Here is a 14,898-nt window from a genome sequence, read left to right as displayed (position 1 = left end):
CTGTATGATGCACTGCCTTCAGGCCCTTCATTTATGATATGTCTCTTGACATTATTCTGTCATTCACACTGCACTTTTTGTTGGTATATCCCACAACTTTTATTCCTACAGCTAGCCAAGCTACGGGTACAGAGACAAAGGAGGATAAGGGCCAAAAACGTGGAGGGAAAGATTTTTACAGTAGTATTAAGTGCCAAGGAGCCCCGATGGTTACAACCGTTAAGAGCCAGCTGCTAACTGAACGGTTGGCGGTTCAAACCCACCCAAGTGGCTCCGTGGGAGAAAAACCTGGCGACCTACTTCTGTAAAGACTGCAGCCTAGAAAACCCTATGGGGCAGTTCTACTCTATCACATGTGGTCACTATGAGTCAGAATTGACTCAGTGGCGCCCCACAACTACCAAGTGCCAGTGAGAAGATGGGAAAGGGGTGGAAGAAGATCACCAAAAGCACAGAAGGAGAGCACTGAAGGTTGCCTTTTTACAGTTTTATCACTTTGTCTTGAGTTGCCCAAGTCAGAGGCTTAGAATCAGCCAGACTAAGAAAAGTGAGAAACTCCCAAAGTGAGAATTAGTGTTTAGGATCTGAAGGGATGAAGTCCTAATTTTTTAGGTCTTTCTGGAAGCAGTATCACTGAGGTGGAGAGTCTGATCTTGAAGGTGAGGAAGGAGGGGTCATGTAACCCATCAGACTCAGCTTGTTGACCTGCACCCTTCTGTGTTACTCACCCTTTCCCTTCTTCTTCTTTTCCCTTGGCATTTCATAGCTCTAAAATATTTCTGGAAATTGACAACCGCCAATGTGTTCAGGATTCAGACCAGTGCTTCAAGAACACCGATGCAGCAGCAGCTCTTCTGGCTTCTCACGCCATCCAGGGGACCCTGTCATACCCTCTTGTGTCTGTCATCAGTGAGTGGCACAGGTGTTAAGGGGAGAGGGCAGAGGGGAAAGGTGTCACTTGGGGGCAGAGGGAAAGGGCACACTTTTCAAGGTCCAGCCCTCTATTTTTCAGGGCTGGTGAGGTCAAAGTTGCCCCCTAAATGAATTTAATCCTAATATTGAGAAGTTAATGTTTATTCATCACTTTCCCTGTTTCTCTGAACTTTTCAGGTGAATCCTGGACTCCAAAAAGCACTCAGCTCCTCTATCTACTTGCTGTTGCTGTTGTCATTATCCTGTTTATTATCCTGCTGGGGGTAATCATGGCAAAACGAAAGCGTAAGCATGGCTCCCTCTGGCTGCCTGAAGGTTTCACCCTTCGCCGAGACTCCAGCAATCACAAGCGTCGTGAGCCGGTGGGACAGGATGCTGTGGGGCTGAAGTAAGAGGGCTTGCCAACAAAACGTTATTGACAGTAATTATGAGCAGTGAGAACTCTAAAAGCTGGTTTGGTTGAATCATGATTTTAAATTCTGAACTCTAGCCACAAGATCACACTTGGACCCTGACTCCGAATGCTTACTGAGTGACTGTGAGACCACAGTCTGGGTACTTCTAGTCTGCACATTGTAGCCCAGTGGTGCTCAGCTTCCATGTTGAAGCATACTGGTGTAAGCTCTTGATCAGTGGGAAGGGAAAGGGTGTATGCTTAGGAAATGGCACATAAACTACTGCTCATCTCCTCTGGTCCAGGGCCCCCAAAATTCTGCAGATAGCCATGGGAGTGTGTCTTGGTGTGCAAAGTGTTGAAAACAACTGTATTGATTTATGGCATAACCTCTGCTCTTCTCTCTCCTCCCCCTCACCCCATAATATCAGAAATCTGTCAGTGCAAGTTTCAGAGGCTAACCTAATTGGTTCTGGAACAAGTGAGCATTGGGTCGATGCTGAAGGACCCCAGCCCAAGAAGGCCAAGGTAAACTGGCTGTGGTAGAACCACCACCATTGTCACCCATTCTATCTGATCACATTTCAGATTTCTGTCCCTTGCTATCTAGAGTATCCTGAATGGGAGGAAAGGGTGGTAGTCTTTATATATTGCCCACGTAGTGGCCATCCCAGGTTCTAATGAAAGGCAGGAATCTTGAGGTCATTTATGACTTTGGGTTACCTATGTATGTTTTCCAGTAAGAATTCTTCAAAAATAATAAATCATGCCCTCTTCCTCGTGTAATGCTGATAGTAGTCGAATGAGGAATGGTAAGTATAAATAGCAGTCTCCTTCATGGCTACATCTCTCCCTTATCTTTTCTGGGCACTTTCCTTTCTGAAAGGGAAGAGGAAATTAAACAGTGAAAGAAAGCCAGTGACCATTGAGTTTGGAAGCTCCCCATCATCAGCCCAAGAAACTAAAACCCTACTGAAGTAAGAGGTAGATTGGGCTGATGCTGATGTGGAAAAGAGACTGTCCATCCATAGCTCCACGTGGCTGAGAGCCAGTAGCGCGTGATGGTTAAGAACGTTGTTTTAGTTACAGTCAGAATGTGGTTGAGGTCCAAAACTCTTTCACTAACTAACCGGGCAAGTTACTTAACCTCTTTGTACTTAATTATCCTTATTCATAAAATGGGAATAATAATAATTCTTACCTCTAAGAGTGATCGTGAGGATTAAACACAGCAATGTATGTAAAGTACCTTACCTAGTTCCTATGATATGCTAAGTATTCAATAAATGATAGCTGCTTTTTAAATGATGATAATTAGTATTATTCAACACATATTCTTGAGTGCTTGCTGTGTGCTGGGCACTATGGTAAGTGCAGGGGTACACTATGAACAAGGCTCATTCGCTGCACTCAGCAACCTTACATTTAGTGGTAGAGACTGCCACATGGTGCCGTGTGAGCACTTAACACAGTGTAGTAATGGAGGTAAGCAGGGTGTGCTTCTTAGGACCAACAACAGGAAGTAAGATCTAACTTGAATTGAAGGGTAGGTGGAGCTATTCCAATAAAAAATTGGGGGAGACCATTCCAGACAGAGGCAGCAACATGGGCAAAGGCCTAGAAGCAAATATATGGTGCTGTGAGGATCTACAAGTTGCATATTAAGGCTGAAGTCTAGGGTTTGGAATGGGGAGGTGAGGAGAGTTGTACAGAGAAGTAAGCAGGAACCACACTGCAAGAGCTGTAGGAAGCCAGCTGGGTGATCATGTGGAGAATCGGAGTAGAAGTGGACTGAGTGGGTGACTGGGAGTGAAGTAGTCAACTCTGGACCTGCTCCTTATCAGCAAGTTCTGGCGGAGGGTCAAATTGACAGAAGGTACTGTTTTCCCTTTTCAGGGTGAAGATGAGGCCTTACTCTCAGAAGAGGATGACCCCATTGACCGACGCCCATGGACGCAGCAGCACCTGGAAGCTGCAGACATCCGTAGGACACCATCGTTTGCACCCACTCCTCCTCAGGCAGAGCAGGAGGTGGATGTGCTGGACGTGAATGTCCGTGGACCAGGTCAGCACCAGCAAGCCTCCCCCTCTTCACCAGGTGGTACCTGCCCTTGGATCCCCATTGTCCCTGTGTTTGTCCCACCTGGTGATATGCCATCTGCCAGTTTCACAGACTCTGAATCAGTTTGATGAAGTGAGTGCTTTAGGAATAAATGCATGCAGAAATGATGAAATCGTGTGAGAAGAAAAGGAAGGAGTTTACCTTGCTCCCTATATCACATGCTTAAAAAAGACAGGCTGATTAAATGGCTTAGATAGTAGTAGAATAGAGAAGAAATATCTCAAAGCAGAGGAATGGAGAATTAGTCTAGCTGATAGTTTAGTATATATTGAAATTAGTTGTGTCAATATTGGGTAACATAGCACTGAGAAACATGAACGGAAAAGCTTTTTTTTTTAAACTTAGAGAAGCGGCCTCAGCTTAAAATACTCTTACTTCCCCATTATGTTATATAGAAAGGACATTAAAACCAAAACCAAACCCACTGTTGTTGGGTCCATTCGGACTCATAGCAACCCTGTAAGACAGAGTAGGACTGCCCCACAGGGTTTCCAAGGCTGTGATCTTTATGGAAGCAGACTGCCACATCTTTCTCCCGCAAGGCGGCTGGTGGGTTCAAACCACTGACCTTTCAGTTAGCAGCTGAGTCCTTTAACCACTGCACCACCAGGGCTTCTTTAGAAAGGACATTATCAGAGGAAAAGTAGGTGGCAGATGCAAAGCTAATTATCAATTCCACAAGAAGGACATGGTATTTTTTTTTTCCTCCATAGGAATAACTTCAGTCAAATAGGACTATTCTAACAATAGGGTCAACTGATCATTAACTTCCTTCTCCTCCTTAAATACTTACCTGAATTTTCCTTTTCTGCAGATGGGTGCACCCCGCTGATGCTGGCATCTCTCCGAGGAGGCAGCTCAGACATGAGTGATGAAGATGAAGAAGCAGAGGACTCCTCTGCCAACATCATCACAGACTTGGTGGGCCAGGGTGCCAGTCTCCAGGCCCAGACAGACCGCACAGGCGAGATGGCCCTGCACCTCGCAGCCCGCTACTCGAGAGCAGATGCTGCCAAGCATCTCCTGGATGCAGGTGCAGATGCCAATGCTCAAGACAACATGGGCCGCTGCCCTCTCCACGCCGCGGTGGCAGCCGATGCCCAGGGTGTCTTCCAGGTAAAGAATAGGAAATGAGTCAGCTTGAATAATAAGAATTCTTTATGGAGCTATGTCTTACCTTGTCAAGGCACTCAATATGTCATGAAATTCATTTGCCAATCCTTTGAGAGAGTTAGGGCAGGTGTTAGAGCCATGCTTGCTCCATGAGGACTCAGGAAAAAGAAGGCAGGCAAACTGACCTAGGAATACACAGCCAGACAGTGACAGAGCCCACTTCCGATACCACCAGTCTTCTGATTCTTAAGTACCATTCTTTCTGCTATGCCAAGCTGCCTTGCAAATAAATAGATCAGATGGGAGTGGTACCTATCCCAAACTGTCTGCTCCTTGGCTGTTTTCTTGATGTGAGTTCACAGTATTCTGTAATGTCCACAGATTGGAAGCATTCTGTATCACCTTAGACTGTATACCATGACTGAGGGTTTGAAATTTTCCCACATCCCTCTTCTTTCCTTAGACAGTAGAAGTACATGGGCCATTGTCCTCGAGCACCCACTCATTCATTCATTCAACAAATATTTATTGAGCTACCTACCACGGTAGAACCCTGGAACACAAAAATAACAAGACATCCCTTGCTCTCCGAGAACTTAGAGTGTCACCTGAGCTCTGATGCTCTTATCTCTTCTCTTGGTTTCATTATTTTCCTTCATCCAGGTAACTCTCTTTTCTGTACTTTCTCATCTTCTAGATTCTGATCCGCAACCGAGCAACTGACCTAGATGCCAGGATGAATGATGGTACTACGCCCCTGATCCTGGCTGCCCGCCTGGCTGTGGAGGGCATGGTGGCAGAGCTGATCAACTGCCAAGCAGATGTGAATGCAGTGGATGACCACGGTAGGGACGAGAGCCAGGGGTTTGGGTTCGTACCTGCAAACCATGCCTTTAGGAAGGAGAATTGTTACATTCACCATAAAGAAGTGTCTTGGCTCCAAATCTCAGAGACTCATCCATCCATCCATTGTCTCCTTCTTTCTTTCAACATATATTTATTGACCCAGAGAACAGAGCCTGTGGGAGCTCCCGAGATGAAGATGAGAAGGGATATTTAGTGAGGGTGTTTGAACCTCAAAGCAGGTCCATGAAAGCGTTGCCTGTGTGGGTTCCTGGGCGTACCGCTTCTGATAAGAGGACTTAATGAGAACTGATTTCACTGCGAGGATTGTGGGACATCCTAAATACACCTTCTGGCATGTAATCAATAGGATATTGTCTTCAGTATGTGACTTGGTCAGTTCTGCCATGGGGAGGAAGTAAGCACCACAGACAAGTGATCCTTTTACCTGGAGGTCTTCTGAAGGCTGGGCAGCCTATACTGAAGTTCAAGGTTTCCTTGTACAAGTCATGGTGCCTCCTTATACTAGAAGGTAGGACATGTCCTCTACTCTTTATCTGCTTATTAAGGTGTTTTTCCCCTGCAGGAAAATCTGCTCTTCACTGGGCAGCTGCTGTCAATAATGTGGAGGCAACCATTTTGCTGTTGAAAAATGGAGCCAACCGAGACATGCAGGACAACAAGGTATAGTGTGGGCTCTGAGCTTGAGCATGCACATAACAGAGCACCCAGTTGTGAGGCCCGTTCCCTTTTAATTGTATAGCTTCTCTGGTGATAGCTGAAGACAAAGATGGAAGCAGGTTGGGCAGGAATTGGGTCCAGAGACCTTGATGAAGGATGCTGGGGTCATCCAGGGAGGTGCCGGGATTGAGCCCTCTGCTCACTCCGTGCTCAGTTTGAGCCAGGCTGTTCTGTAAATAAGTTTGGTTGCTTTTTGTTCACTCATTCCCCCCTCTCTTGTTCATCCTCTCTCATTAACTTCTTCTTTCCCATTATCTTACTTTAGTCCTCTCTTACAGATGTTTCGTCTCTTCTTTCTTCGTACTCTTTTCTTTATTTTTCCCAGTTCTCCACTTGCCTGAGCTTATTCTCCTCCCAACTTCCCTATCTCTAACTCCTTTCTCCCTTAGAAATTTCCTTCAATAAGCTCAGTGCTTTTTTAAGTGGGCCTGTGGCTCAACGGCACACTTTATTTCATGTATTGTCAACCGGGAGTGATATCACCCCCAAGGAGGCAAATTGGTTCTTGGAGGGTGAGAAAAAAATCTTACTCTTTTTATGTGTAAAGCACAGATGTATATGTAGTACCTAAACATATATACTGTATATCTATGATATAAAATTTCATAAGGCGAGAGGCAATTATAATAAAATGTCTAAAAAAGGCTCCTTATGGAGGTGATGACAAAAAAGCAAAGACTGAGAAACACTACTATATTCTCAAGAGTGTTACTAAAATATGTTCTGTGTGCATGGGCTTTTTCTGTAGGAAGAGACACCCCTATTTCTTGCTGCCCGGGAGGGGAGCTATGAAGCAGCTAAGATCCTGTTAGACCATTTTGCCAACCGGGACATCACAGACCACATGGATCGCCTCCCCCGGGATGTGGCTCGGGACCGCATGCATCATGACATTGTGCGCCTCCTGGATGAGTACAATGTGACACCGAGCCCTCCAGGCACCGTGCTGACTTCTGCTCTCTCACCTGTCATCTGTGGACCCAACAGGTCTTTCCTCAGCCTGAAGCACACTCCTATGGGCAAGAAGCCCAGAAGGCCCAATGCCAAGAGTGCCATGCCCACTAGCCTCCCTCACCTGGCCAAGGAGGCCAAGGATGCCAAGGGTAACAGGAGGAAGAAGTCTCTGAGTGACAAGGGCCAGCTGTCTGAGAGCTCAGTGACCTTATCACCCGTTGATTCCCTGGAGTCTCCTCACACATATGTTTCTGACACCACATCCTCTCCAATGATTACATCCCCTGGAATCTTACAGGCCTCACCACCCAACCCTATGTTGGCCACTGCTGCCCCACCTGCCCCTGCCCACTCACAGCATGCATTGTCTTTCTCTAACCTTCATGAAATGCAGCCTCTGGCTCATGGGGCCAGCACTGTGCTTCCCTCAGTGAGCCAGTTGCTGTCCCACCACCACATTGTCCCTCCAGGAGGTGGCAGTGCAGGGAGCTTGGGTAGGCTACATCCAGTCACTGTCCCAGCGGACTGGATGAACCGCATGGAGATGAATGAAACCCAGTACAGTGAGATGTTTGGTATGGTCCTCACTCCAGCTGAGGGCACCCACCCTGGCATAGCTCCCCAGAACAGACCACCTGATGGGAAGCACATAACCCCTCGGGAGCCGTTGCCCCCCATTGTGACTTTCCAGCTGATTCCCAAAGGCAGCATTGCCCAACCAGCTGGGGCCCCTCAGCCTCAGTCCAACTGTCCTCCCACTGTTGCAGGCCCCCTGCCCACCATGTACCAGATTCCAGAAATGGCCCGTTTGCCAAATGTGGCTTTCCCTACTGCCATGATGCCCCAGCAGGATGGTCAGGTAGCTCAGACCATTCTCCCAGCCTATCATCCTTTCCCAGCCTCTGTGGGTAAGTACCCCACGCCCCCTTCACAGCACAGTTATGCCTCTTCAAATGCTGCTGAGCGGACGCCCAGCCACAGTGGTCACCTCCAAGGTGAGCATCCCTACCTGACACCATCCCCAGAGTCTCCTGACCAGTGGTCAAGCTCATCACCCCACTCTGCTTCTGACTGGTCAGATGTCACCACCAGTCCTACCCCTGGGGGAGCTGGAGGAGGCCAGCGGGGACCTGGGACACACATGTCTGAGCCACCGCATAGCAATATGCAGGTCTATGCGTGAAAGAGTCTGCCTCCAGTGTAGGGACAGAACTGCCTATTGTAAATGCTGCTGAGGAACAAAATGAAGGTCATCCGGGAGAGAAATGAAGAAGTCTCTGGAACCAGCTCCTGGAGGCAGGAGAGAAGAGATGCTCTTATCTTTCAGATAATGCAAAGAAGCAATTTTATCAGCTTCACTGGGTATCTGCAGGGTTTGTGCTTGGGGACATGGCTCCTTCTAATCTCTTGCGCATCAAGCCAAGTTCATGGAATTGCAAGATGAAGACAAGCCCAGAGGTTATGTTTACTCCCTTCCTTTTGGAGAATAAGACAGATGCCTATTGTAGCCCAGACATTCCTGCAGCTTGGACTACATTTTAAGCCCTGAGGGCTTTTGCCATATCTGTGAGAAGTTTCCACAGTAGAATCCTATTGGGAATTGTGCCCTGGAATTCTGCCTGAGTTGACCTTTCTCATCTTTTTATCCTTGGACATTCTTTTGACTTCATTGGTGCTTTAATTGTTGCACCTCTCCATGGTTGTAGCCCCGCCAGTATGTTAAAGGGCAAGACCTTTGTGCTTTAATCATTCCTGCCCTAGAAAGCAACTTCATCCTCCTTTTTCCCTCCTATTTCCCAGTGTCCGTCGGAGTCTCACAGGGTTTATTTTGATTATGCACAACCTCCTAAGTGTTTCTTTAGGAAATGGACACACTGCATTCTCCTACATAGATCATTCCTAAAGGCAGAAGGGGAGCAAAGCATGTTTTGTTGGACCAATTTGGGGGGTAGGAGATCCTGTCAAGAGGCTGCCACTTTAATTCTCTTGCCTGCATGCAGGGCTGTATATAAACCTTACCAGGAAGAAGGATGAGTATTTGCTGTTTTTCTGTTTGCAGGTCTAGTCATTGTGAAGTTTTACCCTTTGCAGCCTAGATACTATGACTTTTTTTTGTTCGTTTTGTTCTTTTAAGCCAGCAAAACTTTTGGAATGGTCAAGAGGTAAGGTAACTCATGCAAGAGGTAGTTACCACCCAGCAGGTGCCTTCCGTTCCTGCCAAGCATGACTGCCAACGTGAAATGCGTTTTCCCTGAGATTGTACAATGCTCAGCCCCGCTTCCCTCCCTCTACCATCAGATGAAGCCAGTTTTAGCTGCTGAGCCTTTCCTTCCACACATCTCCACAGAAGAAAATGTCTTCAACCATACACCCTCGCCACTTAAAACAGTTTTCCCCAGCTCAGGGGGCCCAGTTTCAGTTGTCTTCGTCTTACAGGCTCATTCACCAATCTTCCCTCCACATTTGGGTGTTCTGAGTCACTGGGTTTACCTGGTACGTTCTCGAGGAAAGATGTCTTCTATATCCAAAGCTAGAAAATGGAAAGTTGGCCTAATTTCTAGAGTCCAAGCCAGCCCTTGGACTGGAAGGTTGGAAAGGGGAGGAACTGTGACGTGGCCTTTGCTACGGATTGCTGTCATTTCTCCTACCTTCCTCGTGACATTCCTTTTTGGAAACTATACAGGCTTCCCAAGCTTGTTTCCTTGCTTAAGTCACTTCTGGGTGATGATTACAAACTCTTGTCATTATTCTCCTTATGTTCAGATTGTGACTGCACCACACCTCAGTCCTCTCCCTTTATTTATGCTCTCTGCGACTCCCTTGACTTTTCTGTCAAGGGTAGAAGCATTCTACTAGACAGTTGTAGAAATAGAATGAGAATATTTTTCTTCCACTTCTCCCTGAGTCAACTAAAAATTGGCCCCTTGGCCAAAGTGTCACTTCTACCCAGTGCTATGGAGCCCCATGGAAATTAGTTCTGCCATGCCATTTAGTAGCTGTTAATATGTTAACTGCCTACTCTGTTTTGCTTTCAATGGTAGTCCTCATTGCTGCCAGAGCCAGAAGTAGTTGTCAGTAGTCTCCAAGTACCTGATTATCTGACCGTGGCCCCATGTGGAAACCCTATGTGTTTGTTGGCATGACAGTCTACAAACGGTTTTTCAGTCCTGCACAAATTCATTGAACCAACAAAGATAACCAGTCCTGCCTTGATATAAACAGATTTTGTTCATTTTGTATTTTATTCTCTCACGTAAAGGCATTCTACCAGCCTCTTTCAAAGCATGTGAACATTTTATCATTCTAAATGGTGACTCTCTACCTTGGGCCCATTTGTCAGTTCATGGATAGGGAGGACTTGCGTGCATGGGCCATTGTGAACTATACCACATCTGCTCCTCTCTGCACCCCTTCTCCAGCCCCGCTTCCCAAAAGTATCAGCCTTGGATCCAGCGGCTTTGATCTTCTGTAGTCTCCTCCATCCCTGAGCACAGTGTAGGACTAACTTGCTTGTTGCTCCTTCTTGGAAGACTTTAATTTCAGTCCTTTGGGTTTGGAGAAGGGAGTGTAAGAGCTGCCATTCACATCCAACAGGCTTCAGTGATGAAAAGGAGGACACTGCCTTTCAGGCATTTTATCAGATTTTAAGGACCCCCTGAGTTGTGTAATATTTAATAAAAGGGAAGGTAAGATGGAGAGTCACTTTCTCAGTTGGGTTCTGAATTGAAGACTAACTTTTTATAGGATACATCTTTCATGCCACGTATAGATGCCTTCACCCCTTTTTGTTGTTGTTGTTTTAAGTTCTTTTGTTGTTGTTTAAGTTCTTCTGCCTGCCCTTGGGGATAGGTTTTCTATTTGTTTGTTTCTTCTGTTTTAAGCATCATTTTCTGACCTACATGATAGTAGGAGAGGGAGAAGTCTGAGGGAAAGAGAGACTGAGAATTAAAGAATTTAATGTAAACAGCTGTGATGCTCAAGTCCATTATGTGTTCTTATTATTAAATTTGCTAGTTTGTAATTCTTGCATAGAAAAGAACCAAAGGTGTAATGTCTCTTTGGTGGGTGGTTTGGGAATTTTGGCCTTAACCAGTACATTGAATGTATGACTATTTGGGAGGACACGTTTATATACCCAGAAGCCCCCACTAATAACTGTTTGGTACTATGGCGACTTCCTTGTGTACATTTCTCTTAAAAGTGATATTGTACCTGTTTGTATGAGAAAAGCAATAACCGAAAAAAATGACTGCATATTCCTGACTGGTTATAGTAAGGAAAATGCACACTTTTGTTTTTACTTTTCAAAGTTTCATTCTAAAAGTAGTTAAGAACAAATTTATATGAAAGCATTTTTATCACAAAATAAAAAAGGTTACATGTCAAGTTCAGTGGCATTTCATTTTTTATTTTCCAATCCTGTGTCCTTGGCCGTCCCATTATTGCTTCTATTTTGTCGTAATTTGTGGAGAGAGAAACCAGTTTCTTTTTGTTCTGAATATCACAAAACCTAGCACAGTGCTTTTTTTTTTTTTTTTCTTTTTTAGTTCCTGAAGGTAGATCATAAATAAATGCTTTTCTAATGAACCACAACTACCACAGTCTCCACCAGACTGAATCCAGCACAGCTAGATGGTGCCCAGCTACCGCCACCAACTGCTCTCACAGGGGTCACAATAGAGGGTCCTGGACGGAGCTGGAAAAAAATGTAGAACAAAATTCTAACTCAAAAAAACTAGACTTACTGGTCTGACAGAGACTGGCGAAACCCCAAGAGTATGGCCTCCAGACACCCTTTTAACTCAGAAGTCACTCCTGAGGTTCATCCTTCAGCCAAAGTTTAGACAGGCCCATTAAAACAAAATGAGACTAAAAGGGCACACTAGCCCAGAGGCAAGGACAAGAAGGTAGGAGGGGACAGGAAAGCTGGTAATGGGGAACCCAAGGTTGAGAAGGGGAAATTGTGGACATGTCATGGGGTTGGCAACCAATGTCACAAAACAGTATGTGTATTAATTGTTTAATGAGAAACTAATTTGCTCTGTAAACCTTCATCTAAAGCACAATAATAAGAGAAATGAATGCTTTTGAGGAAAAAGCTTCTTCCAGATTGGAAGCATTGCAAGACTTAGTCACTCTGCTATGCACTAACAGTAGCTGGTGAGAGACAATTGCTTGGGACAAAGTGCCTTCCAATGGAAGTAGAGAGTGTTTGCTAAAGGAAGAATTGAGATATAAGTGATAATCTTGATACTCGTACGTAAACCATTGGTTTGCAATATTATTCCTCAAAGTAAATTTTGTATAACCTGTTGTCAATGAGATAATTCCAACTTACAGCAACCCTGTAGGACAGATTGAAGTAGAACTGCCACATAGGGTTTCCAAGGCTGTAATCTTTACAGAAGCAGACTGCTACGTCTTTCTTCCATGGAGTGTCTGGTAGGTTCAAACTGCCAGTCTTTCCGTGAGCAGCAGAGTGCTTAACCACTATGTATCTTTCAGTCAACAGCTGAGTGCTTAACCACTATGAATCTTTCAGTCAGCAACTGAGTGCTTAACCACTACGCCACCAAGACTCCTTTAAATTTTGCATAGACCCTAGTATATAAGGATGTGTAATGTAGTGTTTTGTGCATAAGTTTGTTCACAAGGTTATATTCATAATATTTACGTTTAAAGTCAATCAGTAAGATGTTTGAACACAAATATTTGACTTTGGCATTAGCAGCCCTGTAGCAACCTTAGCATCTTGTTTATTTCCATACTAGTTTTGAGAAAACTTCTGAATCTCACACACTTAAATATTTATAAATGGTAACAGTATTTTTTTAAACCACTTGACTAGAAATTTTGCAATAAGCTTCAGTTAAGCAGATAAAGGAGCTTTATTCAACATCTGCACACAAGTATGTTTTAACACAGCTGGTAACATATATTGGTTATCCCCACTGTGTTATTTTATATAAAACACATTTGAGTGTTCATGTTGTGTTTTATAATGGTATACAAAGAGAATGAATTTGGAAGGTAAGGAATGACCTACCCAGCTGATCCTCTGCAGGCTGGCCTCTTAGGGCTGGGTTTTGCCTCTTGTACACTATTTGGGAATGAAAACTTTCTCTAGGAAACCTGCTTCAGTGGACCCAGGTGCAGCAGGCCATCAGTCCACCACATCCTATACCTGCAATTGTAAGCTGGAAATGTAGTCCCTGATCGTGCTGGGGGAGGATCCTTGCTTTCCCAACCGGGAACACCTGCTACTGCCCCGCCTCCGTGAGTCCTCCATGATAAACACAGTCACTGTGAGTTGGAATCCACAGCAACTAACAACAACAGCACATTTACGGGGCCAGGCTGGGCGTTGTCTATGGTCAGGTCACTCACCTGAGTTTGCTTGACAGTGCTTTTTAAGTGAAATACAATCAAGTGTTTTGAAAAACCCTTGAAGAGTGTGTGTGCGTGGTGTCTGTGCATGTGTGGGGTGTGTGTGTGGTATTTGGGTGTGTATGTGGTGTCTGTGTGTGTGTGTGTGTGGTGTCTGTGTGTATGTGGTGTCTGTGTATGTGTGGTGTCTGTGTGTGTGTATGTGGTGTCAGTGTTTGTGGTGTCAGTGTGTGTGTATGTGGTGTCAGTGTTTGTGGTGTCAGTGTGTGTATGTGTGGTATCTGTGTGTATGTGGTGTCTGTGTGTGTGGTGTCTGTGTGGGTGTATGTGGTGTCTGTGTGTGTGGTATCCGTGTATATGTGGTATCCGTGTGTATGTGGTGTCTGTGTGGTGTCCTTGTGTGTGTGGTGTCCGAGTGTGTGTGGTATCTGTGTGTATGTGGTATCTGTGTGTGTGTGTATGTGGTGTCTGTGCGTCTGTGGTGTCTATGTGTGTGTGGTGCCTGTGAGTGTGTGGTGTCTGTGTGTGTGGTGTCCGTGCGTGTGTGCTGTCTGTATGTATGTGGTGTCTGTGTGTGTGGTGTCTGTGTGTGTGTATGTAGTGTCCATGCGTGTGTGGTGTCTGTGTGTGTGTGGTGTCTGTGTGTGTGTGGTGTCTGTGTGTGTGTGGTGTCTGTGTGTGTGCTGTATCTGTTTGTGAGACACAGAGAATATGTTTTCTTCTTTTGACTCAGCAATGCACAAAACATTTGCATCAGTCAGGCCCCAACCTCAAACAGAGGGCACACTCAGACTGGGGTAATTCAAGGAGGGTTTCTTTACAAAAGGACTGATGATGAAGGTGTGTGTGAGGGCAAGGGAGCCACAAGGGATAGTGCAGAAACCCTGGCTAGCATGAGCAGAGCTATTACCACCCCTCACTCCAATGGGACAAAGGCAGGGAGAGCTGACTGGGACTTGGAAGGAGAAAGGGTCAGGGCAGGTCACCTCAGGAAGAGCTGTGATGTCTATGGAGGGGTGCAGCGATGAGGCTCCTCACAAGGAGGAATTCAGTGAAAGAATTCCCTGATCTTAGTTACCTATTCAGTTTGTAGAGACTGTTTTCTTATTGAAAACATTGTTACTTGCAATAGCTGATCCATTGAAGAAATATATTTTTTCAAATTCGTTGTATAAAACATGTTGCTGTTATTTGCTATAGAGTCAATTCCAACTCATAGCAACACTGTAGGACAGAATAGAAGTGCCCCATGGGGTGTTTCCTAGGCTGAAATCCTTATAGAAGCAGTCGCTGGTGGGTTCAAACTGCCAACCTTTTGGTTAGCAGTCAAGTGCTTAACCAATGCGCCACCAGGGATCCTCCTATAAAAGATAGACTGTGTAATTTGAAGCTAATTAAATGACCAAGGAGA

At 45.3% G+C, this 14,898-nt stretch overlaps 1 protein-coding gene across 3 annotated transcripts in view; it reads left to right on the top strand.

The window, feature by feature from the left end:
- NOTCH2 (notch receptor 2) overlaps positions 1-11,486 on the top strand; it is a 217,866-nt gene extending 206,380 nt beyond the window's left edge. For all 3 annotated transcript variants that reach the window (XM_023547517.2, XM_010589625.3, XM_064282355.1), the window contains 8 exons: positions 767-909; positions 1,111-1,321; positions 1,759-1,855; positions 3,224-3,392; positions 4,264-4,565; positions 5,260-5,407; positions 5,992-6,089; positions 6,895-11,486. In XM_023547517.2, coding sequence (XP_023403285.1) covers positions 767-909; positions 1,111-1,321; positions 1,759-1,855; positions 3,224-3,392; positions 4,264-4,565; positions 5,260-5,407; positions 5,992-6,089; positions 6,895-8,283 — 2,557 coding nt within the window. In that variant the 3' untranslated portion in view covers positions 8,284-11,486. The remainder of the gene's footprint in view (positions 1-766; positions 910-1,110; positions 1,322-1,758; positions 1,856-3,223; positions 3,393-4,263; positions 4,566-5,259; positions 5,408-5,991; positions 6,090-6,894) is intronic.
- Positions 11,487-14,898: the final 3,412 nt, after the last annotated feature.

The sequence above is a fragment of the Loxodonta africana genome, chromosome 3 (genome assembly GCF_030014295.1).
Source record: "Loxodonta africana isolate mLoxAfr1 chromosome 3, mLoxAfr1.hap2, whole genome shotgun sequence".
Classification (NCBI taxonomy): Eukaryota; Metazoa; Chordata; class Mammalia; order Proboscidea; family Elephantidae; genus Loxodonta; species Loxodonta africana.
This window is presented reverse-complemented; position numbering and strand designations above follow the sequence as displayed.